General features: G+C 41.0%; 1 protein-coding gene across 4 annotated transcripts in view; it reads left to right on the top strand.

The window, feature by feature from the left end:
• Positions 1 to 27630, top strand: part of hspg2 (heparan sulfate proteoglycan 2) — a 198005-nt gene that overhangs the window by 90077 nt on the left and 80298 nt on the right. For all 4 annotated transcript variants that reach the window (XM_061735372.1, XM_061735373.1, XM_061735374.1 and 1 more), the window contains exons 14-34: positions 2237 to 2377; positions 2474 to 2637; positions 3675 to 3854; positions 3974 to 4170; positions 5479 to 5626; positions 8173 to 8300; positions 8516 to 8602; positions 8812 to 8870; positions 9124 to 9194; positions 11579 to 11719; positions 13609 to 13782; positions 14070 to 14249; positions 15164 to 15282; positions 15424 to 15535; positions 16678 to 16791; positions 17687 to 17814; positions 19111 to 19197; positions 25012 to 25079; positions 26189 to 26253; positions 26326 to 26466; positions 27355 to 27549. In XM_061735372.1, coding sequence (XP_061591356.1) covers positions 2237 to 2377; positions 2474 to 2637; positions 3675 to 3854; positions 3974 to 4170; positions 5479 to 5626; positions 8173 to 8300; positions 8516 to 8602; positions 8812 to 8870; positions 9124 to 9194; positions 11579 to 11719; positions 13609 to 13782; positions 14070 to 14249; positions 15164 to 15282; positions 15424 to 15535; positions 16678 to 16791; positions 17687 to 17814; positions 19111 to 19197; positions 25012 to 25079; positions 26189 to 26253; positions 26326 to 26466; positions 27355 to 27549 — 2699 coding nt within the window. The remainder of the gene's footprint in view (positions 1 to 2236; positions 2378 to 2473; positions 2638 to 3674; positions 3855 to 3973; positions 4171 to 5478; positions 5627 to 8172; positions 8301 to 8515; positions 8603 to 8811; positions 8871 to 9123; positions 9195 to 11578; positions 11720 to 13608; positions 13783 to 14069; positions 14250 to 15163; positions 15283 to 15423; positions 15536 to 16677; positions 16792 to 17686; positions 17815 to 19110; positions 19198 to 25011; positions 25080 to 26188; positions 26254 to 26325; positions 26467 to 27354; positions 27550 to 27630) is intronic.

Below are 27630 nucleotides of genomic sequence, written 5' to 3'. Positions count from 1 at the left end.
AGCACAAAAACCGCATAGGAGGAGGATCAGAGCAGAGTTATTGTCAATCACGAAAATGAACGAAATAACAAAAACTAAAATTGAAAAAACAATTTCTTTAACTGAACTAAATAAAAACGAAAATTAAAAGACAAAAACGATAACTAACTGAAACTATATTGCTTGTTTAGAAAACTAACTAAAACGAACTGAAATTATAGATATAATATCCTCAGTTTTCGTCCCTGTCAATATAAGCCTCTTGGTATGATCAATTTATTCCGCTCTGGCCGTTTATCTCCAACTGGCAGCTACGGCACCTTAACGCCTCACGGTCCGTGACGTCAAAACTAAAACTAATAAAAACTAAACTAAAACTAAGCATTTTTGAAAATATAAAAACTAGCAAACCCACACTAAAAATGAATTAAAACTAACTGAATTGAAGGAGAAAAAGTCAAAACGAAATAAACTAAAATGAAAAATTCAAAACTATTATAACAGGTCAGACTGCTGAGAGTCCAGTTGGACACAGGTGCTGCCATGCCAGTGAAAGAATCTCTCTTTTTTTTTTTTTTTTATAAATAAGAAAGCTACGTCTAAGAAGACCATCTTGATGTAAGTGCATGCCTCTTACTAGATGCCGAAGTGCTCCTTAAAGAGCTGGGTCTTTAAAAGTAGGTCCAGACCCTGCAGATCTGACAGAGTTTGGTAGGTCACCATTGGGAAACAATGGAGGAGAAGAGTCTGGCTACTGATTTAATGCCACGTTGTGGTGGAAGTACCAGGCGTCTTTCACTGGCTGAGCGGAGCTGGAGAGGGAGTGTAGCTCTGGATGAAGGAGTGAAGGTACAGCTGTTTTCGTAATTGTTTGGTAGCCAGAAGCAGAGCTTTAAACTTGATGCTTGCTGCAACTGGAAGCCGGTGCAGAGCAGCAGAGTGTCATAAGCTCTCTTGGGCTGGTTGAAAACCAGACTTGCTGCTGCATTCTGGATCTGCAGAGGTTTAACTGAATACGTAGGAAGCTCGTCCAACAAGGAATTACAGTAGTCAATGCGTGACATGACCAGAGCCTGAACCAAGAGCTGTGTCGTATGTTCTGTTAGGTAGGGTCGGATTTTCCTGATGTTGTAGAGAGCGAACCGGCACCCCTGGGAGTATAATGGTGCTTTTACACTAGTACCTACTCAGCCCGACTCGCCTCGCCTCGCCTTGCCCTCGGTTCTTTTCAATACCCAGATCAGAAGTAGGCGGGTTTGAGCGAAGCCTTGAGCAGACATGGACTGAGTTATCTCCTGGTATATTTTTTCATTCCTCGTGGCCCCATCTAGCTCTCTCTGGATATTTTCCTCAGCCACCAGGTTTAAGGAGGTCTCCACCGGGGATTTTGACCAGGGAACAGATTTCTCTGCTGCCATTGTTCTTCGAAAAAAATGAACAAGAAGTCGCGAGTCGCTCTTGAAATGATGTCACATCCTGACTCAGACGTCTGACTCCAACCCCCCGACCAATCGGTGGCCTGTAGTGTGATGATGTCAGATACAGCCGACTCAGCAGCTTAGAACCTCGGCAGAGTAGTTACAGAAAAGTATCTACTCGGCACGTTAAACCCCTAGTGCAGGGGTCGGCAACCCGCGGCTCTAGAGCCACATGCGGCTCTTTAGCACCGCCCTGGTGGCTACTGGAGCTTTTTCAAAAATGTTTGACCTTTTTTTTCCTTTTTTTTTTAATTTTTTCTTCTTTTTTTTCCTTTTTTCTTTTTTTTCTCTTTTTTTTATTCTTTTTTTTCCTTTTTTTTCTTCCTTTTTCCTTTCCTTTTTAATCTCAACATTTCAACTTTTTTCTCGAAATTTTGACTTTTTTCTTGACATTTCGACTTTTTTCTTGACATTTCGACTTTTTTCTCGAGATTGTACTTCAACATTAATCTCGACATTTCTACTTTTTTCTCGACATTTCGACTTTTTTCTCTACATTTCGACTTTTTTCTCGAAGTGCATGATGAAAAAAAATATCTTCCCTCAGTTGTAACTAATATAGATACATGCAACATGTGTTTCCTTCATTCTAAGGCTGATACAAGAGTTTTCATTTTTTGCGGCTCCAGACATATTTGTTTTTTGTGTTTTTGGTCCAAGATGGCTCTTTCAATATTTTGGGTTGCCGACCCCTGATCTAGTGGAAAAGCGCAAAACCGAGTGGAGGCGAGTCGAGTTGGTAATGGTGGAAAACATAAAAGCATCCCTGTCTTTTCCAGGTAACTGTCCCGATGGTCACTTCAGCATGAGTGGACGCTGCGTGTCCTGCTTCTGCGCCGGAATCAGCAAGAACTGCAAGAGCACCGGACGCTACCGCAACCAGATCAGCCTGCGCTTCACCGAGGAGGACAACTTCAAAGGCACTGAAGCGGCGCCGCTACGTTGTCATGGGGATAATCAGGGCTCACATTTTGACAGGAAACAGAATGATGGTTATTGTTTTTTTTTTCCTGCAGGAGTGAACGTCACGTACCCCTCCAGGCCGGGAACTCCTCCTCTCTCCTCCACTCAGCTGCTCATTAACCCCGAGATGGAGGAGTTCCAGCTCGTCGACTTGTCGCGCCGCTTCCTCAGCCTGGACTCCTACTGGACCTTGCCTCGCCAGTTCCTGGGCAACAAAGTAAGCCTGGAATGATTTACAGCAGGGGTGTTCAAGAGGGGGTCCGCGACCCCTAGGGGGGCCGCCGAGGTACTGCAGGGGGCCCTCCAACTTCAAAAGAAATAAAGGAAATTTTAACCAAAATACTTTGTGAGAGTTAAAAAATATATATATATATATATATATATATATATATATATATATATATATATATATATATATATATATATATATATATGATTGAGAAAACTCCATTAACAGGCAATAATAATCTACTTTTGACAATAACTATTTAGTCTACAACTCCACATAAATGATTCCCCTGACGTGAGTCATGTGACTAATGTCAACTTTAGAGCGGAGAAACGAACTAGCTAGCTGTTTAAGAAAAGAAAATTCGTTGCAAAATTGACTTGGCTGTTTCATATTTAACGCTAGTTAGACCTGATGGATAAAAGTGACAATAACGAAGCCTAAAGCTGGAGATTGTAACGTTACAGCTCGGCCTAACGTTACTCCTTCCACGTCTGACGAGGCCAAAGTTTCTCAACCATAAACACATGTTACCGGCGGTTATTTTATTTTAGTTTTTTATTTACTTAGTCGTTGTTTTTAACATTTTTAATTTATGTTATTTGTTAATTTATTTTTGGGGAAAAAGGGGCAGATTAGATAAGATTCTTCTTCTTTCTGCTCCCTTTTCATTCACAATTTATGAACATTTGTGTTTGTATTTGTATTGAATTGTTTGTTTTATTTTTTGAATAAAATAAAGAATAAAATGAAATGAAAAAAATATAGGCTAATAACCCAGTAAGGAATAGGTTAATTACGTGATAAAAGCAGAATAAAACGCATTCAAAAGTTATTATAAGCCAGGCTTAAAACCTGACACATTAAAAAAAAGGGATAAAAATAAGAATTCCAAGCGGGCGTCCCTGCTCTGTTTTTCTCTCATCCAAGGGTACCTGGGCTAAAAAAGACCCCTGATTTACAGGGTCTGTCTTGAATCAGTTCGGATGGCACCTCTGCATGAAAACTATTCCATGTGCTTTCAGATCGATTCCTACGGAGGAACCCTGAAGTTCAAGGCGCGGTACACGCTGGCCCGCGGCCTCACCGAGCCCATGGAGAAGCCCGACGTCACGCTGGTTGGAAACGGACACAGACTCGTGTACCGCAGAGGCAAAGGAACCCCTCCCAATGTGGTCAACCAGAAAGAGATCCGATTCACTGAAGTAAGGCGCTACTTGAAAGGCTGCATTAGAAAAAAGTGAATCCTGCAAGAGCTTAAGAATCAAAGGGAGTGGAGAACTGGTGCACAGGGCGTGTGTTAAACCCTCTCCTCCTGTTTCAGGACAACTGGCAGCACTCCAACGGGCGAACCGTGAGCCGGGAAGACCTGCTCATGACGCTGGCTAAACTGGACAGCGTCAACATCCGCACCATGTACGACGACCACATGGTCAGCGTGGCGCTCAGCGACGTCGTCATGGATACCACCACGGTGGAGTTCAGCACCCTGGGCCACGCCAAGGCTGTGGAAGAATGCAGGTCAGGAAACAAACGCTTCAGTGAGACCAGACACTCGTGCTTCAGTCAAAGCACCTTTTTTTTTTGAAAAATGCACATTTATTTGTCCTTTATTTATTTATTAGCATCCCCATTAGCCATCTCTCCGTTGTGGGAGTAATGGCTATTCTTCCTGGGGTCCTCACACTCACAATTACTGTATATGGGTCAATGACGTGACGCCTATATTTTCTGAAAAACAGACTTTTTTTTCAATTCAAAAAAGGTTTAAAAGGATTTTAAAAAATACCAGATATATGAACTACCTGTAACTACCTGCAAAAACAGTATGTGAGATTTTTTAGCGTCCGAAACATTAGTATGTATTCAATAGTATGTACTATCCATACTCATTCCAGAGACATTTATTAGTGTGGATTGATGGACACTAGCTAAACAGAAACTTGCTTGCAATGCAGCGGTGTTTGGTTGCTAAGTGCTGCGCAGATACGTATATGTCATAAGTATAATATTATTATTATATAATATTAATATTATAATATTCGTATATAATAATATTATATAATGTCATTGTTTGGGCCAGGATAAACAGGAAAGAGTTGTTACCATGGTAACAACTCCCGCTCCCAACGGCAGGAAGTGCCGTGTGGCTCTGAGTAGTACGTCCCAATTGATGCATACTACTGATATTTACTCAAAAGTGTGCCGAACTTAAGTACCGTATTTTCTGGACTTTAAGCCACACCTACATATAAGCCGCATCTGCTCTATTTAAAAAAAAAATTATAATAAAAAAAAAGATATGCAAGCCGCAGATATTTCTGTTGTTAGATTATATATTTACTACATGTACAGAAGGATTTTGAACTGTAAATGATGTACATGTTTGTACCTAAATAGATCTTTCCTAACAGTGTCTTTTAACACGGCAGCAACTTTGCTGATTAAACCGGACAGAACCAAGAGAAAATAACCGGTATTTATTTATCTATTTGTCTGTTTGAAATCTGCTTCTACCTACTTCTATCTGCTAAAGAAGAAGTAGTGTATTCTTCTTTGCATTTATTTTCTCTTAGTTTTGATTCGAATTCCGGTTAGAGCACCCCGAGCGGTGGAAGAAAAATCCACAGAATCATCCTTTGTATAAGTTGCATGGTTGAAAACCTATGAAAAAAGTAGCGGCTTATAGTCCAGAAAATACGGTATGCTTTTTGAGTATATACTGTTTAGTATGGCATTTTGGACGCACCGTGTCATGTTTGGTTGTTGTTTTAATTGAAATATTTGGATTGTGACCTTGCACGACCGTGTTGGTGTTTCCGGTTCCAGATGTCCTCCCGGGTACACGGGCCTGTCGTGTGAGCTGTGCTCCTCTGGGTTCGAGCGCGTGCCCGGCGGCCAGTACATGGGCACCTGCGCCGGCTGCAACTGTTACGGACACGCCACGGCCTGCGACCGCATCAGCGGACACTGCTTGGTAAGCTCCTGCGATGTGAGGGTGTTTCTGGGAGAAATCACTTCTCATTAGATTGGAGCACAGCGGGTAATGCATTTCTACTCACTTGTTCAATACGTACAGATAATCAAACATCCACCCCTTTTCATGGAGAAGTGGGGATGCAGTGATTTGCGAGCGAACTTGAAAGATGCTGGATGCTCGTAGTTTTGACCAGTCACAGTGAAAACATTATAAAATCATGATCATGATAAACTGGTACTGATGTTTACTCATAGTGGTAATAGAGGGTCTGCATTGACGTCACTTCCCCACTGGACCAGTCCCCTTAATCACACTGAGTGGTAAAACATCAGCAAAAACAGCTGCAACTAGTGGAGAAGACGGGATAACAGCCGGTTATCGGCTTAAATTAGTGTCAGTTGGACTTGACAGTGACCCGTACAGTTACCCCAAGAACCAGTGGTCCATGGACATTAATATTTGGTACAGTTACCAAGAACCAGTGGTCCATGGACATTAATATTGGGCCATGAATCCATTTTCCACATATTTATATGTACTTAATTTCTACACCGGGGAAATACACGAAGCAAAGCTTGAAGGCATACAAAAGTCTTGGCGCTTGGTCCGACTTCAAGGCAGGATTTGTTGTAGAAATTAAAGTGATGAGAACACAGAACTTTATGATTTGACCGTTTAACGTTAGCTACCCAAAAATCCAACATTACCTGATACAAAATGGGAACTGCAAATCCACGTTTCGGTGCCTGGAATCCAGTTGTTTCTGTGAATTGCAGCGATCCATTTGTCTCTCTTAAGCTTATTTTTCGGCAGTCTGTAAAACGATAACTCTGATTTCTTGCTAAATCTATGAGTACAGTCGATCGCACAACAACAACTTTCCCATTTTAGATGTTTTCCAGTTGCTCAAACTGAAAGTTTACGCTGCCACTCAGTCTTTCTGACACTCAGTCTTTCTGACACTCAGTCTTTCTGACACTCAGTCTTTCTGACTCTCAGTCTTTCTGACACTCAGTCTTTCTGACTCTCAGTCTTTCTGACACTCAGTGGCCTAACCCATGTGAAGTCGCATCTGTGACGTCATGCACATTCCCTCTATTGAGCACCATGATTGTAGTCAGATTTAACTGTGTCGGGCAGACCTACAGTATTTACTGAGCCGTGCCTTTGCAGTTCATTCCTGATTTCGACTCTATTTACCCAAGAAGATAATATGCCTTAAACTGTTCAGCAGCTGCTGTGAAGATGACCACCAAGAATTGGGTGTAGGAAGAGAAAGTATGTGAAAGAAAAGAGACTTTCCTTTCATAGAAATGGCTTGGGAAAGCCAGAGGAAGGTGTAGTTAGAACAAATTCATTGCTACAACATTCTTCATTGATTGGAGGGAATCTGAGATGAGCTGTGATCTCAACCTGCAGGGAGTTCTGCAAACTCTGCATCAAATCCTTTTTGTTTTGTTGCTCATTTCATTTAGATCTTTTTTGTTTATTTGTTTTGGTTTTTGATGGACACACATGTACCTGTGTAGCTGGGATAATACATGTTCTTACTGGTATTATCCTGGAGTTTTCTGCTGTGTTGTCACAAGAAACCAGCTGTGCCAGTGTCATTGGCAAATGACTTTACCTTTTATCAACACACTCCTTTTTTTGCAGCTCTACCTTAATCTGCACTGCTCCTGATAGACGTTTGGCAGTTAATGAGCTGGTTGTGCCTCTGTCCGCAGATCTGGGGCTGATCTGGGTCTGATTGGGGCCTGATCTGCACTGATCTGCACTGCAAAAACTCAAAATCTTACCAGGAATATTTGTTTTATTTCTACTTAAATTGTCTCACTTTTTTTCAAAAAATCTCATTACACTTAAAACAAGAGTCTTTACCAGAAAAATAACTTTTTATTTGACAATCTTCACCTGTTTCAAGTAAATTTTCTCTTGAAATAAGTAGAAAAATTTGCCAGTGGGACAAGATTTATCTTCTCATTACAAGCAAAAAAATCTTGTTCCACTGGCAGATTTTTCTACTTATTTTAAGTGAAAATCTACTTGAAACAGGTGAAAATTGTTGTTTTTTCCAGTGATGAGTCTTGTTTTAAGTGTAATGAGATTTTATTGACTAAAAATGAGACATTTTAACTAGAAATAAGACAAATATTCTTGTTAAGATTTTGAGATTTTGCAATGTGGGTCTGATCTGGGTCTGATCTGAGCCTGATCTGGACCTGATCTGGGCCCGTTTGGCCTGTAGATCTGGACCCTTCCACCCACACTAATAGTGGAGATCTTTCTCACTCTCAACATTTGCTATGGTGGCTTTGTCCTTTTTTTCAACAAAACACAGGGTTTATATATAATATTGCAGGATTAGGGGTTTTTATTTACTTAATTGATGTATTATTGAACATTGGATTATAAATGTAAATGGTTTCCGGTTTATGATTTTTGTTTTTGATGGAATAAAAGGGCTAAGAAAGGGAGATTTTTCCATGTGAAGGCTGCGTGAAGGATCCCGCTAGAATAATCCGTGTGTTCCTGCCCTACAGAGCTGCCAGCACAACACAGAGGGCCCTCAGTGTGACAAGTGCCGTCCCGGCTACTTCGGCGACCCCAGCCGGGGTCGGCCCGACGACTGCAAGCCCTGCCCCTGCCCGTACACCGAGACGTCACGCCGGTACGGACCCGCCCGCATCGCACGCACACACGCACGCACAAGCACATCTACTGTACAAACATGTAGATACAAGACTCATTCTCCACATTCTGCAAACTAGACATCACTGATTTAACCTCCAACGCTAACCTCACATGCTTGACTGCTGTTTTTGTCATTAACTGTGTTACCCATTAACGCTTTATTCATTAATGGCTCTTTGTTGGCCTCGACAGCTTCTCCGACACCTGCTTCCTGAACATCGACCAGCAGCCGACATGTGATGCCTGCAGGCCCGGATACACGGGAAGGCGCTGTGAGAAGTGAGGAAGCCGGCGTCATTAACTCTTCCATATTAAGTGCACCTCGTTTAAAAACTGCATCCATATCCTCTCATAGGAAATTGTGTGATTGAAATGATGTGAAATTATGGTGTAACCATTATGATACTGTACTAAATGTTTCTGTTATTGTCAATATGCTGTGCCAGAATCTCCTTTTTAATAACCTTCCTTTTTGATTTTTATTCCAGGTGTGCTCCTGGTTACCAGGGCAACCCCCTGCTGCCTAATGGGAAATGTGTTCCTAACCGTGAGTTCATGTTCAGCAGCTGTGCTGACATTCATGAAATAGAAAGGTTTGCAGGTGTGAGTGAATGAACAGGAGCTGCACACGGGTTCCTTCAGCTACACGAGGTCTTGACCCGGTGCAGTGATTAGCATCAGCTTTTTGTTAGCGTAGAGCGTTGTGTGTTGTCATGGCTCAGGTATGCAGCGTGGATGGAACAGTCCCAGGTGCACTTTCCTCCACGTATGTCATCTTTCCACTGCCCTTCTCCCCGCAGAAAACGGGAAAACAGGAAAGTGTGATAACAGAGGAGCTCTCACTTCCACCAGCAGGCCGTGCAGCTGCAAGGTACGGATGCATCCATGTTAACCCATCGCCACTTTGACGGCCCGTGGGGGCACATTGTATAGCCCAGGGGTCGGCAACCAGCGGCTCTATAGCCGCATGCGGCTCTTTAGCGCCGGCCTTGTGGCTCGTGGAGCTTTTTCAGAAATGTTTGACTTTTTTTATTTATTTTTTTTTTTTCTTCCTTTGTCCTTTTGACTTTTTTCTCGACATTTCGACTTTTTTCTCGACATTTTGACTTTTTTCTCGATATTTGCATAAGTGCATAATGAAAAAAAAAATCTTCCTCCTCTAAAATATTATTTTGATTTTTCTCCTGACTGGTCCTAATACTCTTCCATAGATTTGCGTAACAAAACGAGTCATTAGTAAAGACATGCTACATTTGCAGCCGAGGATGTGTTGCTTTCATTCTAAGGCTTATACAAGACTTTTCATTTTTTGCGGCTCCAGACATATTTGTTTTTTTGTGTTTTTGGTCCAATATGGCTCTTTCAACATTTTGGGTTGCCGACTCCTGGTATAGCCAATGAATTTCTGAAAACAACAATGTGCCGCTTCAGGTGGTGCTGACAAACCAACAATAAGGAAGTACATGCGTAAAAGTGAATTCACTTGCAGCGAATGAAACGTGCATCCGTGTTTTGACTCTTTTATATGCAAAGTTTTCAGTAACTTTTTTTCAGCAATATTTATAGTGAATCTGCATATGGGATAGGATACCTCTAAGTGTCAGCTTTCATTAGAGGCCAAAATTATGACGTTGAAAGGTTCAAAGTTATTCCCATGGTTATCCAAGTGTCCTTTTGGCATCTCCAAATGGCCATTTTTGGAAAGGTCTAGAGCAGGGGTCGGCAATCCAAAATGTTGAAAGAGCCATATTGGACCAAAAACACAAAAAACAAATATGTCTGGAGCCGCAAAAACTGAAAAGTCTTGTATCAGCCTTAGAATGAAGGCAAATGGCGAAAGGTGAAATGTCGAGAAAAAAGTCAAAATGTTGAGAAAAAAGTTGAAATGTTGAGAAAAAAGTCAAAATTTCGACAAAAAAGTTAAAATGTCGAGATTAAAAAGGAAAGGAAAAAGGATGAAAAAAACATAAAAAAAGGAAAAAAAGAAGAAAAAATGTAAAAAAAGAAGAAGAAAAGGAAAAAAGAAGAAAAAGGACAAAAAAGGAAAAAAAAGAGAAAAAAAGGGAAAAAAAAGGTCATTTTGACTGGTCTAGACACAATCTTATAAAAACATGTGTAAAATACTCATTCTTTGTGGTATTGTTATCAAATTTGAACTTGCACTAGATAAGGCTTCATGCTGTGGTCCCATTGTGTTTTCCAGCTCATAAGTCACAGCTACATTCATCTGCAGACATCTGATTACAAAACACATTTCCGGCTGAAATAAAAAACTTCTATTTCAGTGTGTTCAAACTTAGGTTACTCAATGCTATTAGCAGGTACAGAGATTATGAAAAACCTCAGAGTGTTACCTTTCAAAATAGACCAAAACCATCTATGTACTTCAAACGGTTAAAGAACAGCTTGGGTATGAACTTGGATAGGCGTTTTAGGCGTATTTTACAGGAGTGGAATTGTTTCTACCAAGGTTCCCCACAGGCTTTCCGAGCACATGGATCCCATGATTCTGATACCAGACAGGCCTTAAGCTGTCGGTTCAGACGACCTAGACCGAGGACAAATGCACTGAAAAGAACTGTATTGTACAGAGTTATTGTATAATGGAATGGACTTCCGTACTGCCTCATACTCAAGTGTAAGAAATCAGGATTTAAAAGGGAATTGAAAAAAGCTGTTTTGAGTAAAGAAATTAGGTTAAATTCAGTTAACTGATGTCTGTAAAGATGCTGAGTGCTTATTATTATAGGAATAATCTAATTATTGTTAGATTGTTTTTATTTTATTTTGTATTTTTTATGATCTCTATTTTGGGAACACTGTACAGGACTGTCTCAGAAAATTAGAATATTGTGATATTTTCTGTAATGCAAAAATGTCATACATTCTTGATTCATTACAAATAATTCATTACATTAATGATTCATTACAAATAATAATAAAATATTGCAAGCCTTTTATTATTTTAATATTGCTGATCATGGCTTACAGTTTAAGAAAACTCAAATATCCTATCTAAAAAAATTAGAATATTCTGGGAATCTTAAAATGTATGACATTTTTGTTTTTTTAATTGCATTACAGAAAAATAAAGAACTTTATCACAATATTCTCATTTTCTGAGACAGTCCTGTATAGTAACTGTTATTTGTATTGCTTTTTAGGGACCCCAGGAAGAATAGTCGTCACCATGGTGACAACTAATGGGGATCCAATAAAACATAAAGAATAAACATGTATGCATGTGTGTTGCAGAACAACGTGGCGGGCGCTCTGTGTGACGAATGCAAGGCCGGGTTCTTCCACCTGGCAGAGGCCAACCCTGAAGGCTGCCTTCGCTGTTTCTGCATGGGCATCACCAAACAATGTGCCAGCTCCACCTGGAGCAGAGACCAGGTAGGATGCCGAGCTAGGAACGCTAAACAGGGGCGTCAGTTGGGTATGGCAAGGTACGGCAGCCGCCACACCTTGGCTTCAGGGGAAAATGTATATGTTTTTTTTTTTTTTTATATACATTTATGGAATTACTCTGGAATTACTGTCTATTTTTATTGATTATTCTATTATTTAATACATATAAAATAACTACAAATTTATATCAGAACAACATTGATTTCACTAGGTCAGGGGTCTGCAACCTGCAGCTCTTCATCCTCATCGTAGCGGCTCCTTTGGCCTTGAAAAAAACCCTGAACATACATAAATGATATTTCTGAATTCATTTTTAGTCATTATTAGTTTATTTTGTTGGGCAGTTATCTTGGAGTTTGAGTTGATACCATGTAATTTTAAAAATAACTATTTTTAATTTCTATATTTCTATGTTTATTTTTAAAGCTGCTAAGTTGCAGCTAGATTTTTTATTTATATTAAAGGGGGGTATTTTTTATTTTACTTTTACACAAACATAGACTGAAATAGGCCTACAGTTCACAGTTTAGTTTATTTCAAATTACGCCTACAAATGCACACTGCACTTCTGTTGTTATATTTAGGGGTTGTAACAGCTAAAATAAATAAAAGATTAAAACTTGTGCTGTTAGCCACTGATGGATTAATTATGTAAGTTCATCTTAAGGTAAGATATCAAATCACCCTACCCTCTTATAAATCTGTTTAAGGGAAATATTTGACTTTTTTTACTCTTTCTCTCTTCTGCCCCCTCCCTCTCCTTTTTGCATTTGGACTTTAACTGTTTTAAGTTAAACTGGGATGTCCACGTTGATATTGTTGCACTGATATAGTGAATGAAGTGAACAGAAATGAGCTAAATTGCGTTTGTCAGACACGCTTTTTCTCCTCTCTAAAAGCTGATTTATGGTTCTGTGTTACACCAACGCAGAGCCTACGCCGTAGGTTCTGCGTTGATTTAACGCGGAACCATAATTCAGGCTTCTTGACCACACGGATAAACTACATAGCTAAGACTTCTGTGACTCGTAACTAGGGCTGGGGATCGATTCAAATGTCAAGAATCGATTCGAACCGATTCTTAAGATTCAGAATCGATTATCAAGATTTGATTCGATTCGATTCCGATATTGATTTGGGTTAGTGTTATTAAAACTGTTTTTTGAGCTGTTGTATGAATTATATGACTGTAGTTATGCAAAAACAGATCCAGGGCAGCAAACAGGGATGGATGAAATCGGTTTTAATTTTTCCCACTTTCGTTTTTATTTGTTCAATTTTCGGTCTATTTTGGTTTTTAATTTTTGAGCATTTGGTTTTTATCATTTTTTGCAAATGTAACCCCAAGACAGTATATAAAGTAATGAAATATAGACAATTTATGCAATTATAACCTAACACTTTAATGTTTTCATACTTTTAAACATATTTAAAGGCAAAAACATGGCACCAGTTATTCTCGTGTCCAACAAAACATTCCTTTTTTGGGGATAAACAAAAAAATAACCAAGAGTTGTAATGTAATGATGAAAAAAATAATACATAAATAAATAAAAGAAAAAAAAATCGATCTTTAGACATATGAATCGATTTTCAGGAATTAATATGAGAATCGATTTAGAATTGGGAAATCTATTTTTTCAACACAGGCCTACTCGTAACCTTGCCATACCTTACCTTTGACTGAATTGACGCCACTAACGGTAAAGGGGGGGGGGGGGTTGAGTATATCACATGCTCAGTAATACTATATCAGCAGATTCTTCCAGTGGCCAGATGCCGAGGAACAAAGAGCAGTGTGCTAAAAGTGGGAACACATGTACATCTCCGTTCACATCTCACTCAGATGAGCTGTTTGTCTTTGTCTCTTTCAGGTGCGAGGAGGCGTGAATGGGCAGCTCTTCTCCCTCTCCAACAGCGCCAACACCAAAACTATCTCCGATGGCATCTCCCAGAGAGGCTCGTCTGAAGTCGTGTACCGCCTCTTCTCCACCGTCCCCAAAGACGTCTACTACTGGGTCCTGCCCGAGAGCTTCAGAGGAGATAAGGTGAATAGGAGAACAAGCTGTGGCTGACGAGGGGAGGGGAGCTGCTGAATGTTTGTAGAGCTGGATTTCTTTGTTCTTTGTTTCCCACTCCAGTCCTGCCTCAACATGTTGTCAAGTGAAAAGGCTTCACTTATCCACACAGCGAGGCTTCTTTGAACATCTGAATGCACAGTCAAACCCAGCATGGGTGTCTTGTGACTCCCCTCACAGTGCGATGGGGGTGAAATACCTTTCCACTATTCAGTTTGTTTGAGACGAGCTCCTTTTTCTCACCCTTCTGCTTCCAGGTGACGGCCTACGGAGGGGAGCTCCGCTACACCGTGCGCTTTGAGCCTCTCCAGCGCTCTCTGGTGATTGACGGCCAGCCAGACGTGGTTCTCCAGGGCAACGGCATCTTCCTGGAACACTACTCTCAGTCAAAGCCCCTCCCGCGGGCGCCACAAACTAAGACTCTGATTTTCAGAGAGGTATGGTATTATTCTTAGGACTGTCTATCACCAAAAATAACATTTGATAAGTCTGTAAACCAGGGCTGGGGATTCATCGATTCAAATGTCAAGAATCGATTTGATTCCGATTCTAAAGATTCAGAATCGATTATCAAGATTTTGTTCAATCCGATTTGATTCCGATATTGATTTGGATTAGTGTTATTGAAACAGTTTTTTGAGCTGTTGCATGAATGATATGACTGTAGTTCTGCAACATATTAATACTAGTATTATATTGAGATTCAACAGCAAGTATTGGCAGCTGATGATGTTGTAAGTAAATCACATCCCAGAATGCTGATAGAACTGCTTTCAGAAACATCATGTGGGTCAGAATTACCAAACAGATCCAAGGCAGGAAACAGAGACGGATGAAATCGTTTTTATTTTTTCCAAGATTCCGGCTTTATTTTTTTTTCCATTTTCGGTCTTTTTCGGATTTTTTATTTTTGAGAATTTCTTTTTTTAGCATTTTATGCAAATGTAACCCCAAGACAGTATGTAAAGTAATGAAATATAGACAATTTATGCAATTATAACTGAAAACTTTAATGTTTTCATACCTTTAAACATATTTAAAGGCAAAAACATGGCACCAGTTATTCTGGTGTCCAACAAAACATTCCTATTTTGGGCATAAACAAAAAAATACCAAATCTTGTAATAATGAAAATAAATTGATCTTTATTTTTCAGGAATACATAAATAATAAAATAAATAATATAAAATAAAAATAATAAAATAATATATAATAATATAAAACAAATAAATAATACATTTTATTTTCAGGACTTAATATTAAAATCGATTTAGAATCGGAAAATCTATTTTTTCACCACAGACCTACTGTAAACAGTGTTATTGACTCTAGTGTGCCCGTTGTGCTGCAGGCTGCGTGGCGGCGAGCGGACGGCCAGCCGTGCACCCGGGAGCACCTGCTCATGGCCCTGGCTGACGTTACCGTCTTCATGATCAGGGCCAGCTACGCAGACAACATGGTGGAGAGCAGGTACGGTGGGACAGCCTGCCCAGAATGTTCAACTTGAATAAAAAGTCAATAAAGATAATACGTACGATAAAGAAACGACTGAGGTAAATGCAAAGCTGACATAAGGGTGCATTTTCTCAACTCTTATTTTTCTTGTGAAAGTATTTCAGACATCAAGATGGACATTGCTGTTCCTCAGTCGACGGGTAATGACAGGGCTGTGGAGGTGGAGGAGTGTGCCTGCCCTCAGGGCTACAGAGGACCATCCTGCCAGGTAAACACACGCAGAGACTTTAGACATCCATCCATCTTCTTTCACCTATCCAGGGTCGGGTCGCTGAAAGACATAGGGTGCTTTCACACTGTCACACCGTTTGGAGCAGTTGTTCTGAAACAGGGAGCGTTTCCCCCTAAAGATCGATTCGTTTGGTATATGTGAACACAGCAATCACGCTCGAATGCGGGACAAAACAAGCGCACTGCAAAAACTCAAAATCTTAACAAGAATATTTGTCTTATTTCTAGTTAAAATGTCTCATTTTTAGTCAAAAAAAGTAGAAAGATCTGCCAGTGGAACAAGATTTTTTTGCTTGCAATGAGAAAATAAATCTTGTCCCACTGGCAGATTTACTTATTTCAAGTGAAAATGTACTTGAAACAGGTGAAAATGGTCAAATAACAAGTTATTTTTCTGGAAATGACTAAAAGTGCAATGAGATTTTTTGACTAAAAATGAGACATTTTAACTAAAAATAAGACAAATATTCCTGGTAAGATTTTGAGTTTTTGCAGTGCACAGCACACAGAAACACACAGAAACAAACAAGCCACACTCGCTTACGATGCTCCATAGTTGTTGTTTTTCCCGTGGGTACGGAAGAGGAAACTCCTTCCGTGTTCATTTCTGACCAATCAGAGAACAGTTGGTTCGTGCATGGCATTTGTTAACAGCTTTGAACCGCTACAGATGGTTGGTTGCCTTGTGAACACAAACGCCACAAACGAGAAACGAAACAACTGTATCGATTTAGCCCCTGAATCGGAAAGCACCCTACACTGCAAAAACTCAAAATCTTACCAGGAATATTTGTCTTATTTCTAGTTAAAATGTCTCATTTTTAGTCAAAAAATCTCATTACACTTAAAACAAGTCATTACCAGAAAAATAACTTATTTGACAATCTATGTGAAAATCTACTTGAAACAGGTGAAAATTGTTGTTTTTTCCAGTGATGAGTCTTGTTTTAAGTGTAATGAGATTTTTTGACTAAAAATGAGACATTTTAACTAAAAATAAGACAAATATTCTTGTTAAGATTTTGAGTTTTTGCAGTGTAAGACTCAGTGTGAGAGTCTCAGAGAGATGATTGTTTGTCCTGCTGGTTCCCATGGCTGCTGTTCTCTGTGGCGTTGCAGGAATGCGATGAGGGCTACACGCGGACCAGCTCTGGCCTGTACCTGGGCACCTGTGAGAGGTGCCACTGCAACGGCCACGCCAGCAGCTGTGACCCGGAGACCGGCCGCTGTCTGGTAAGTCTCCCGCTGCTCCTCCTTTCTCCTCTCATCAGAGCCAGCATTGTTCTGAACATTTCCTCAACGCCAGTACTCGAGTTGTAAAAAAAAATCAGGGGGGATGGTGGATTTTATCATATGGGGACAGATAATTTGTGGTGATTACAAATAATATAATATATTACAAATAATAGCAGTGACCAAAACACCTGCAGAAATACTGCAGGAATGACATAGCAGCAGTTAAATGCAGCCTTCTGTAAGCTTTAAATATCCACTGGGCTTACATCAAATACATCAAAACACAACAATAAAAAAACAGTTTTCTGAACTTATCAATATGACTCTGTCCTTCACAGGATAAGTAAAATGGATCACTGCAAAAACTCAAAATCTTAGCAAGAATATTTGTCTTATTTCTAGTTAAAATGTCTCATTTTAGTAAAAAAATCTCATTACACTTAAAACAAGACTCATCACTGGAAAAAACAAAAGTTTTCATCTGTTTCAAGTAGTTTTTTCACTTAAAATAAGTAGAAAAATCTGCCAGTGGAACAAAATCTTTTGCTTGTAATGAGAAGATACATCTTGTCCCACTGGCAGATTTTTCTACTTATTTCAAGTGAAAATTTACTTGAAACAGGTGAAAATTGTCAAATAAGTTATTTTTCTGGTGATGACTCTAAATGTTGAAATAGCAGTAAAACCACATTCATTGATGAAATGACATAAGGGATGGAAAGGGGGGATGGCAGTTTTACAGGGGGGATGATTTTGACCGTTTTTAGTTCAGGGGGAGATGCCATCCCCCCTCATCCCCCCTCAACTCCAGTACTGCTCAACGCATCAAACACGTGAAAAGTTCTGTATTTCTGCACGGATCTCACCTCTTCTTCATATCTGACTCCTACAGCAATGTCTCCATAACACTGATGGGCAGAGGTGTGAGCGCTGTCAGCCCGGTTTCTATGGCGACCCGGTGGCAGACGGTACTCAGGGCTGTCAGCCATGTCCCTGTCCTGGAACGGCTTCAAACAACCAGTACGTCTATGTCTTACATTATCTTCTGTCGGACTTTTCCAAATGTTATTTTAAAACTAGGCCTGTGTTGAAAAAAAATCGATTTTCCGATTCTAAATGGATTCTCATATTAATTCCTAAAAATCGATTCGTATGTCTTAAGATCGATTTATTTTCATTATTACAAGTTTTGGTATTTTTTTGTTTATGCCCAAAAAAGGAATTTTTTGTTGGACACAAGAATAACTGGTGCCATGTTTTTGTCATTAAATATGTTTAAAGGTATGAAAACATGAACGTTTTCAGTTATAATTGTATAAATTATCTATATTTCATTACTTTATATACTGTCACTGTTACATTTGCATAAAATGCTAAAAACCAAATTCTCAAGTTAAAAACTGAAATAGACCAAAAATGGAAAAAATTCAAACGGAATGTGGGAAAAAATAAAACAGACACAGGGGATGTAGAGAGAGACCGAACAGCTGACTGAACCACAGTGTTTACAGTCTGGTGGAACGTTAAAATATAATAAAGAAACGTCTCGTAATGTACAGCGTTGTACAGTTATATAAACATTGTATATAAATATAGTCAGATAAAAATCACATTACCGTTCCCGCTGTATGTTTAAACCATGGATGTCTCTACATCCCGTGTGTGTGTCCATTGTGCTGTTACGCCGAGAGCGCCCCCAGCAGGTTTGGAGCACTTCCGGTTGTAGTGACCGGTTATGAAGCGTTTTTCTTTTGAAGAGGGTTTCTTGTTTTATATCGTTTTGTGCTTTGCATCGTTTCTCTATTTGCAGCTTGTTTGATGATGCTGCATTTGTCTTTGTTTTTTGCACGTTTTTTCATTTGCACCACGTTCCTCTTTTTGTACCTTGTTTTGAGTTTGTGAATTTGAATCGTTTCTGTACTTGAAGCCGTTTTCCTTAACTGAGACGCATTAGGCCGTTGCAGTGCGTTTGGCCCTTGTCGGCCACCGTAGATTGGTCCTTACAGCATCATCAGCTGCCAATACTTGCTGTTGAATCTCAATATAATACTAGTATTAATATGTTGCATAACTACAGTTATATAATTCAGGCAACAGCTCAAAAAACAGTTTTAATAACACTCAAATCAGCATCGGAATCGAATCGGATCGAATCAAATCTTGATAATCGATTCTGAATCTTAAGAATCGGAATCGAATCGATTCTTGACATTTGCATCGATCCCCAGCCCTATTTAAAACTATTGTGCGTAGCGTAAACTGTCTGCAGGGCAGGACGACCTTCCAGGACTATGTTATCCTTTTTTTCTCATGCAGATTTTCCTCCACCTGTTTCTTGGACAATGATGGGCAGCCGACCTGCGACAACTGCCCTCCTGGATTCCGAGGTCGGCGCTGTGAAAGGTACGTGGCCCTCCGCTCCTCTTTTCCTCTCCGGGTTTCCTCTCTTTCCTGCTCAGTGTCGGGGGTTGGGCTGGCTGGCCGGGTTAGCAGGGGCTAGCAGGGGCAGGACGGGAGCATGTCTGTGTTCTGCATCTCTGGGATTGAATGCTGTCAGATGATGGAGGGGAGATGCACTTTTGTCCAAACCCAATCTCAAATGTGCCTCCGCAGATTTGTGTCTTTTTTTTTTTTTTTTTTTTTTGATACAGTGGTGTATTGTTTTGTGTGTTTGGATGAATTGATTTGGAAAATGTACATTTTGTTTCGGGTGTGGCGGAAAAACGTGTCTTCGTTGTCTGGTTATTGATGTTTGGGGGTATTTTGAATGACATCGGCCATCGGGTTGTTTGTAGAACAGAAATGTTTCCCAAGGAAACCTTGAGTTCGGCATCATATCTTCCTCGTGCTTTCTTCTTTTTCGTCTTTTACCTCCAAAAGCCTTTGTCAGAGGACACTTTCTGCTTCAGCTTTGTGCTTTGCTGGTAGTGAAACTGGAAGGTGTGAATTCTGTCTGCACACGGAACCAAATGCATCTTCTGGGTCATAAATGTAAACGTGGCATTTATGAGGACACCTTTTTTGGTTGATGAATCTTTGCCTCAAGGAGGGCAAAGATGACCGGGTAACTTTGGGTATAAGTCGTACGTTGTGAAATGACGTCTCTGCCTGCATCCCACCTGACTGTGCTGTTTTGCTGTTAAGAAAAGAGAAGCCGTCTGCGGACAGTTGTGGGGAGCCCTTCCTGGACGATCGCCTAAACGGCTTCCTGCCCGTACGATGTGGAGCGCAGCCCGTGTTCAATTTCAGCTGGCACCGCGAGCTGGTGCCCCCCGGCAGTGGAGACGGTGAAGATGTCAAAGACGATGGGAAGCCCGTTGCCACGGAGGAGACGACTGTGGTCCCTCGTAGGGCCTTACTGTCCACTGCGTCCCATCGGCACAGCCCCAAACCTACCAGATCTACCGCCGTCGCCGTCACGCCGAACAGATTGGTGTCCAGAGTCCCGCCACGCTTCACGCCGAGCCCCGAGATCAGAGACTCCAGCTTCCAGCACCTGCTTCGGACTCACCTGAACACTTTCAACCGGCGACTCAGCATGCTGGAAGGCAACACGCTGGATATGAAAGAGAGCATTCTTACCATGGAGGACAGGCAGAAATATCTCAGCGCCCAGCTGAAGCAGCTCATCGGCTTGAGTACGGTCAGGGAGAAGGAGAACAAGGTGACGGAGCTGGAGAGGAACTACTTGGACATGGGAGCTCGTCTGAGCAAGCTGGAGGGGAGGCTGGAGATTCTGATCGACGGCTTCACGGTCTTAGCTCAGGAGATGAACAAGATGAAACATGCTAGACACATTGCCCGTTCCGCCCAAGAAAAGAGGCTTCCGCCTCCGACCTCCACAATCCTCTCTGGCCCACTGTCTTCTCCACCTCAGTCTCTGGGTACGGTTGCCCCTACTGAGACGGCCCTCACCAGCAGAGCCACGGTGCCCCAAAGCATCCCTACCCCGGCCGTCCTCGCACGCAAACGCACCCGTAGGCCTCACAGAGGGAGGAGAGTCAAAACAACTACTGAGGCAGCAAAAACCACAGCAAAGCCCCAAGCAGATCCAACATCACCCACAACTCCCATGACCGTCCGGCCAACGTTCAAGCAAACAACGACCCGGTGCAAACCTGAGACTGTTCCAACGTCTCCGGCGGTGACTGTGAAGCCCAAAAGAAAACGACCGCATGGCAGGAGGTCCAAGGAATTTAAACAAGAGGCAGCCATCACTAAATTTCAGCTGGAACCTCCATCGCACAAAGGGAGGCCTGCAACCACTGCGACGACTGCGACCACTGCAACCACTGCGACCACTGCAACCACTGCGACCACTGCGACCACTGCAACCACTGCGACCACTGCGACCACTGCGGCGACGACGACTCCGCCACACAAACACTCTCCCCAGGCCAACGGGAAAAGTTCTGCACCGCTCAAGAAGAACAGGGGACGCCACAAGGCAGTTAGATCGGATGCACCGGCTACAAAGAAACCTCATGACACTTCAAAGACGTCATCAAAGCCGAAAAAGGAAACTTCAAAGCAACACGAGAAGAGAAAAAAATCTGCCAAAGGCAGAGTCACGACAACACAGCCGGCTAAGGTTACCGCTGCAAGGAAAGTTAAAACGGCAGTGAAAAGGACAGACGCTGGTAAAATTGAGACCACTACTGTACAGAAATCCACCTCTAGAGTGAAAAGCACGTCGACTCCCACGAAGACCAAGTCATCGAAAAAGAAAACCAATTCCAATTCTGGTGCTATGGATGTGTTGAGGCTCCTGAATAAAGACCATAAAACTGAAAAACACTTGAAAAAGCTGGACGGTTCTTTTCATATTGTCTTGGGAAAACTCGCCATTCCTATCAAAATTATCCCGGATTACTAGGGGACTGTGTCGTGTTTCAGCGTGTTCTCAGATCAATAGATCTGAATGAAGGGATTTATTTTATTGTGTGTAGAGGGACTTTTTTATGTTCACAGTCATACTGATGTTCACTTTGACGTTGTCGGTTTTTAAAGTATGTTATTCACCTTCATCGAATATTTTAAGACATTGCACACCATCCTGTTATGAAGAGATGGCTTATTGTTTTAGGTACCTGTCACCATTGTCTGTTTTTATTTCAGCCAGACTACCTCAGATTTCACCCCAAAAGCCTTGAAAAATCATTCTTACATTCATCATGCACCCAGATCCTCCTCGTGGTAAAACGTCACAGCACCTGCTGATGTTTTAGGGAAGACTTACAGCTCCACCATGACATTTAGCAGCAGAATCACTGTGTTTGTGCCCCCTGAATCATCTAGACCAGGGGTCTTCAACCGGGGGTCCGCGACCCCTAGGGGGGCTGCAGAGGTACTGCAGGGGGTCCTCCAACTTAAAAAGAAATAAAGGCAATTTTAACCAAATTAATTTGTGAGTTAAATAAAAAAAGATATATATTATCGCCTGTTAATGGATTTTTCTCAATCATATACATATATATACATATATATATATATATATATATATATATATATATATATATATATATATATATGTATATGTATATGATTGAGAAAACTCCATTAACAGGCGATAATAATCTACTTTTGACAATAACTATTTAGTTTATCAACTTTAGAGCAGAAAAACGAGCTAGCTAGCTGTTTAAGAAAAGAAAATTTTATGCGAAATTGACCTGGCTATTTCATATTCAACGCTAGTTAGACCTGATGGATAAATTAGTGACAATAACGAAGCCTAAAGCTGGAGATTGTAACGTTACAGCTCGGTTTCTCAACCATAAACACATGTTACCGGCGGTTATTTTATTTTAGTTTTTTATTTACTTAATCGTTGTTTTTTAAATTTTTAAATTATGTTATTTGTGAATGTATTTTTTCGGGAAAAAGGGGCAGATTAGATAAGATTCTTCTCCTTTCTGCTCCCTTTTCATTCACAATTTATGAACATTTGTGTTTGTATTTGTATTGAATTGTTTGTTTTATTTTTTGAATGAAATAAAGAATAAAATGAAAAGAAAAAAATGTAGGCTAATAACCCAGTCAGGAATAGGTTAATTACGTGATAAAAGCAGAATAAAACGCATTCAAAAGTTATTATAAGCCAGCCTTAAAACTTGACACATTAATAAAAAAAGGGAAAAAATAAGAATTACAAGCGGGGTCCCTGGTCTGTTTTTCTCTCATCCAAGGAGTCCATGGGCTAAAAAAGACCCCTGATCTAGATGGATAAAGGTCAATCCCCTGAGTAGGGCGGGTTAGGGCCCAAAGTGGAGATGCAAGGTTCCCCTCAAACATCAGCATTGTGTCTATTTCTTTCTGGTATTTTAAAGATAAAGAACGAACACTTTATATATGGCAAGATTACCAACGTACTGTAACACCCTGCTGTGGTTGTGCATGAGGACTGTGCATCGTTGACTATGACTGAGCATGAAAATGTGTGAAGAAGAATATCTATCTATCACACATTTTGTATATTATTTTTGTATATTTTTTTTTGTATATTAATTCTTTTGTATATTAAATGAAAATTGCCTGGCTATTGTAGTGCTGCTTTGATCCTGACTGAACTATTTTCTTAACTATTGGATGAATTGCTACGATTTTTTGTCTTTTTTTCTTTTTTTTTTTTAATATTGATACATGGACATTGATTTTCCCTGGAGGATGAAGCTTACAGACATCAGGGATCCCCTGACTTCTCCTCCTGCGCCATTCAAAGCTTGTGGCTTCAGATGAAATGTCTCAATAGATATTGGACAGATCGTATCCTTCCTGGTTTAAACTACAGACTTTACAGCAAGTGAGCGCCATCATCCGATTAAAGTGTGCATTTATCTGCTTTAAAGACTCAACCCTTTCCATTTCCTTCCTTGTGATGAGAGATTTTTCGTAGTAAACTTGTCAGCGTTTGCTCCAACTCAGGACTGCTGTGCTTTAAAGGTTGCGCAGCACAAATTCCACAGCTGATTCTTATCCTCACGTTTGACTGATTTATCCTCCAGGGAGCATGAACGTCCGCGGTACATCTGGGTATATTAGATATGTTGGTGGGAAGTCGACATTTTTGACTGATGTGAGTTATACAGTAGATGAAATCATGAATCTTGAGGTATTTTTCGGGGTGGGGGGTCATGCTGTTCATTAGACTCAGGTGTAAAACTACCTGAAAGCTTAAAGTGTGGATCATCATCCTCCAATAGCTTCTAATCATATTTTGCATCATATATATGATTAGAAAAAGGTGTTTTCATGGAATTCTGGCCTCACACACGGAACCACTTTCTGGATTCAGTTCAATAAGAAATATGTCAAACTGTTTGTGACTCTGTTTCATCTTTAATGTCATTGTTTGTGATGTTTTCTCTGATTACTTGATACACTTTATCTCCGGGATATTTATCACGTTACTGTATGACCATATCAGTTTTTCCGGATCTTTATAAATGATCTCTTTTTGTTGGATCTATGTGAAACGTAGAGTTAGCCAAACCTTAGAAACTTTACTGGGATGTAATTTTGAGAAGGTTTTCCAAAGCAAGCTTGATTGACTGTAAGGTGGAAGTCCCGTCTGTCGGCCGTTGACCCGTGGACCTGCCGAGTCCAGGTGAGGTAAGAACGAGCAAGCTGGACAGATCTGGCATCAGCCTCTCCTCGGGTGGCCCTGACGTTATCGTGCTTGGGTTGTTGGTGCAACGCTGGGTAGTTTAAGACCACCGTAGCATCTCTGGTGTCTGTGGCTCGTCACGTCGCCTCTCCTCTTCTCTGCTTTGTTTGTTCTGCTGTCACTTCTGCATCAGTAAAGCTTTGCAGTTTATTCGTTTTGGTGATAGTTTTTGTTTTTCTAATGTTAATCCTATTATCTATGATCATTTGAAACTTCTCCGTTTCAGTTGTGTAACATTCGTATGAGAGATGGAATCAACATCTGAGACATGTTGAGCAGTTAGTCATTTATCCATCTCCAATGCTCCGAGTGTTTTTTTTTATTTTTTATTCTATCTCTCCCTCTCCTGAAAATAGTTTTTTTTTTAAATGTAAAAGGGCTCCAGGTTATTTCTTTGGGTCGAAGCGCTCCGTGAATGACGTGACTCATCAACTGTATCACTTCTCCCAGACTTCCCAGCTTCCTGTCTCCTTGCTCTTTGGGTCACAACTTGCATCCACCCGCGACTGGAAAAAAAATTGTTTTAGCACATTGTCTTGGTTTCGTTTCAGATGTTCCCCGGGATACACTGGCAACCCACTCCTTGGACTGAAATGCGGAGTTGGCAATGAAGTCAATGGTAAATTCTGCAGTGTGATAATGGAAAATCAGGAAATGACTGATATGTTCCGTTTTCTCATATCTTTTATTGCAACATAAGCATCAAAGAGCCTCTTCATTTAAGTTATAAGGGCCAGTCCCAATCCCCCCCCTAGTCCTACTTTTCAGTCCTACCCCTAAATATTGCGCGTTTCTGTGAGGGTAGTGGTGTCCCAATTCCTCTTTTCATGTAGGGCTAGTGGGCATAACGAGGGGTAGGGGGTATGAATCTAACCCTTCATAGTGAGGGATTTCAGATGCTGACTTCGTGACCGAGGGCTAGAAAAATTTCCCAGAATGCTTTACGTCATCATTTGCAGACTGAATCAAACAAAAAAACATGGCGGACATTTGTCATTTTTAGTGAATAAAATCAATATTTTGAGTTAGTTTCTGCATAAAAATGCGTTTTGATTACATTTCTATTGAGAAATCTATATTTTACTGTCATAATATTCACTTAGTGAATGTACATAATCACTCGCTTGGTCGTTGTTGCGTTGTATCTTCAGATCTCGCCAGAATAAAGGCTGATTTATGGTTCCGCGTTACACCAACGCAGAGCCTACGGCGTAGGTTATGCGGTTATGGTGCGCGTCGCTGCGTAACCTACGCCGTAGGCTCAGTGTTGATTTAACGCAGAACCATAAATCAGCTCCCGAGCTCTAGATATCCCCCGAAAACATCGGAGCAAATTTCTTAACAGGCGTTATTTGGATAAACTGAGCCCAGGTTGGGGATCTTAATGGTTACTTTTACTGAAAAAATATAAAAACTTAATAAAGTGGCATATTAACAGCGCTACATCGGAAATTAAAACGGCTTTTGGCTCTCAGCTTCCTGATATGGTGTGACGTTTGTGCAAACGTAACTACGCAGTCGCTTATGTACCCGAACGTAAACCACGCAGTGATGTAGCAAGTGATGTCCCAATCCCTAGGGAACATTACAAGGGCCCTACGCCTGTGGCTTCATTTTGAGGGCTAGTGGTAGAAAGTAGGGTGAACATTGGGATTGGCCTTAAGAATGCTACCGCTCAGTCAAACACCTTTACACACCGTAAGCTGCTTCTCTGCTGCCTCGTTGCAGGTAACTGTTATAGCTGTGACGAGAGAGGACGTGAGACCTGCAGTGACGGTGTTTGCTACTGCAAGGTGAGTTCCTGTCCACGTCTCTGTGAGTCTCCCAGTGTCTGGGCATGGACTGACCTCTTTTCCTCGTGGCAGATGAACGTTGAGGCCCCCACTTGCTCCAGCTGCAAGCCTGGGAGCTTCCATCTCAGCCAGGAGAATAAAGACGGCTGCCTGTCCTGTTTCTGTATGGGTGTGACCCAGCAGTGCTCCAGCTCCACACACTACAGAGACCAGGTGAGGCCTCTGCACAACACACCCACACCACCATGGTCTGGAAGGAACAGTTTTCATCTTGCAAAAACCAACCAAACTGTGCATTTGCTCTGGATAAGACAACTATGCAGTAGCCAAGCGAGTGAGTTCAGGACAAAAGGACTGAAGTAATGCTTTCCTCAGTCTTTAAGACCATGTGGAGACTTCATATTCAGGGTAAATAAAATACAGCAAACGCAATAGTGGTAAAGTAAATCGGTAGATAGCTGAAGTGTCAACAACACTCTTTCCTCCGGTAAATAGTTGAAGGAAAGTCCTCCTTCATTTCTTGTGATCATAGCATTTCCCCATACATGCCTTACATAATATTACATATTACCTTTAAAATTCATTTTTATCCATTCTGGTTCTTACGGAAGAGTATTAGGGCCAGGCAGGAGAAAAAATATTTGAGAGGGGAAGATTTTTTTTCATCATGCACTTCGGGGAAAAAAGTCGAAATGTGGAGAAAAAAGTTGAAATGTTGAGATTAATGTTGAAATACAATTTCAAGAATGAAGTCGAAATTTCGCCTTTTTTCTCAACATTTCAACTTTATTCACAAAATTTTGACTTTTTCCTCAACATTTCGATTTTTTTCTCGAAATTGTACTTCAACATTAATCTCGACATTTTGGCTTTTTTCTCGACATTTCGACTTTTTTCTCGAAATTGTACTTCAACATTAATCTCGAAATTTCAACTTTTTTCTCGAAGTGCATAATGAAAAAAAAATCGTCCTCCTCTAAAATATGATATGTATTTTTCTCCTGCCTGGCCCTAATACTCTTCCGTAGGTTCTGGCACGAACAACTGCTGTATTTATGATCTGTGTTCTTATTTCCTGAACCTGTTTTTGCGTTTCTGCAGGTGTCCTCAGTGTTTTTCCCGGGAGACTTCCAGGGCTTCGCTCTGGTGAACCGCCAGCGCACCAATCGCATCTCCACCGGCTTCACCGTGGAGGTTTCCACCGAGGGCCCCACTCAGCTGTCCTACAGCAACTTCGACTATCTGGGACAGGAGCCGCACTACTGGCAGCTTCCAGACGTTTACCAGGGAGACAAGGTCAGTATCCGGAAGGAAACGCAACAGTGAAATCCTCCAGATGAAGAAACCCTCAGTCCTCTATCAGTCATCAGGAAATTG

This window comes from Cololabis saira, chromosome 12 (genome assembly GCF_033807715.1).
Source record: "Cololabis saira isolate AMF1-May2022 chromosome 12, fColSai1.1, whole genome shotgun sequence".
Taxonomy (NCBI): Eukaryota; Metazoa; Chordata; class Actinopteri; order Beloniformes; family Belonidae; genus Cololabis; species Cololabis saira.
Note: the sequence above shows the minus strand (reverse complement) of the source record. Positions and strands in the feature narration are given on the sequence as shown.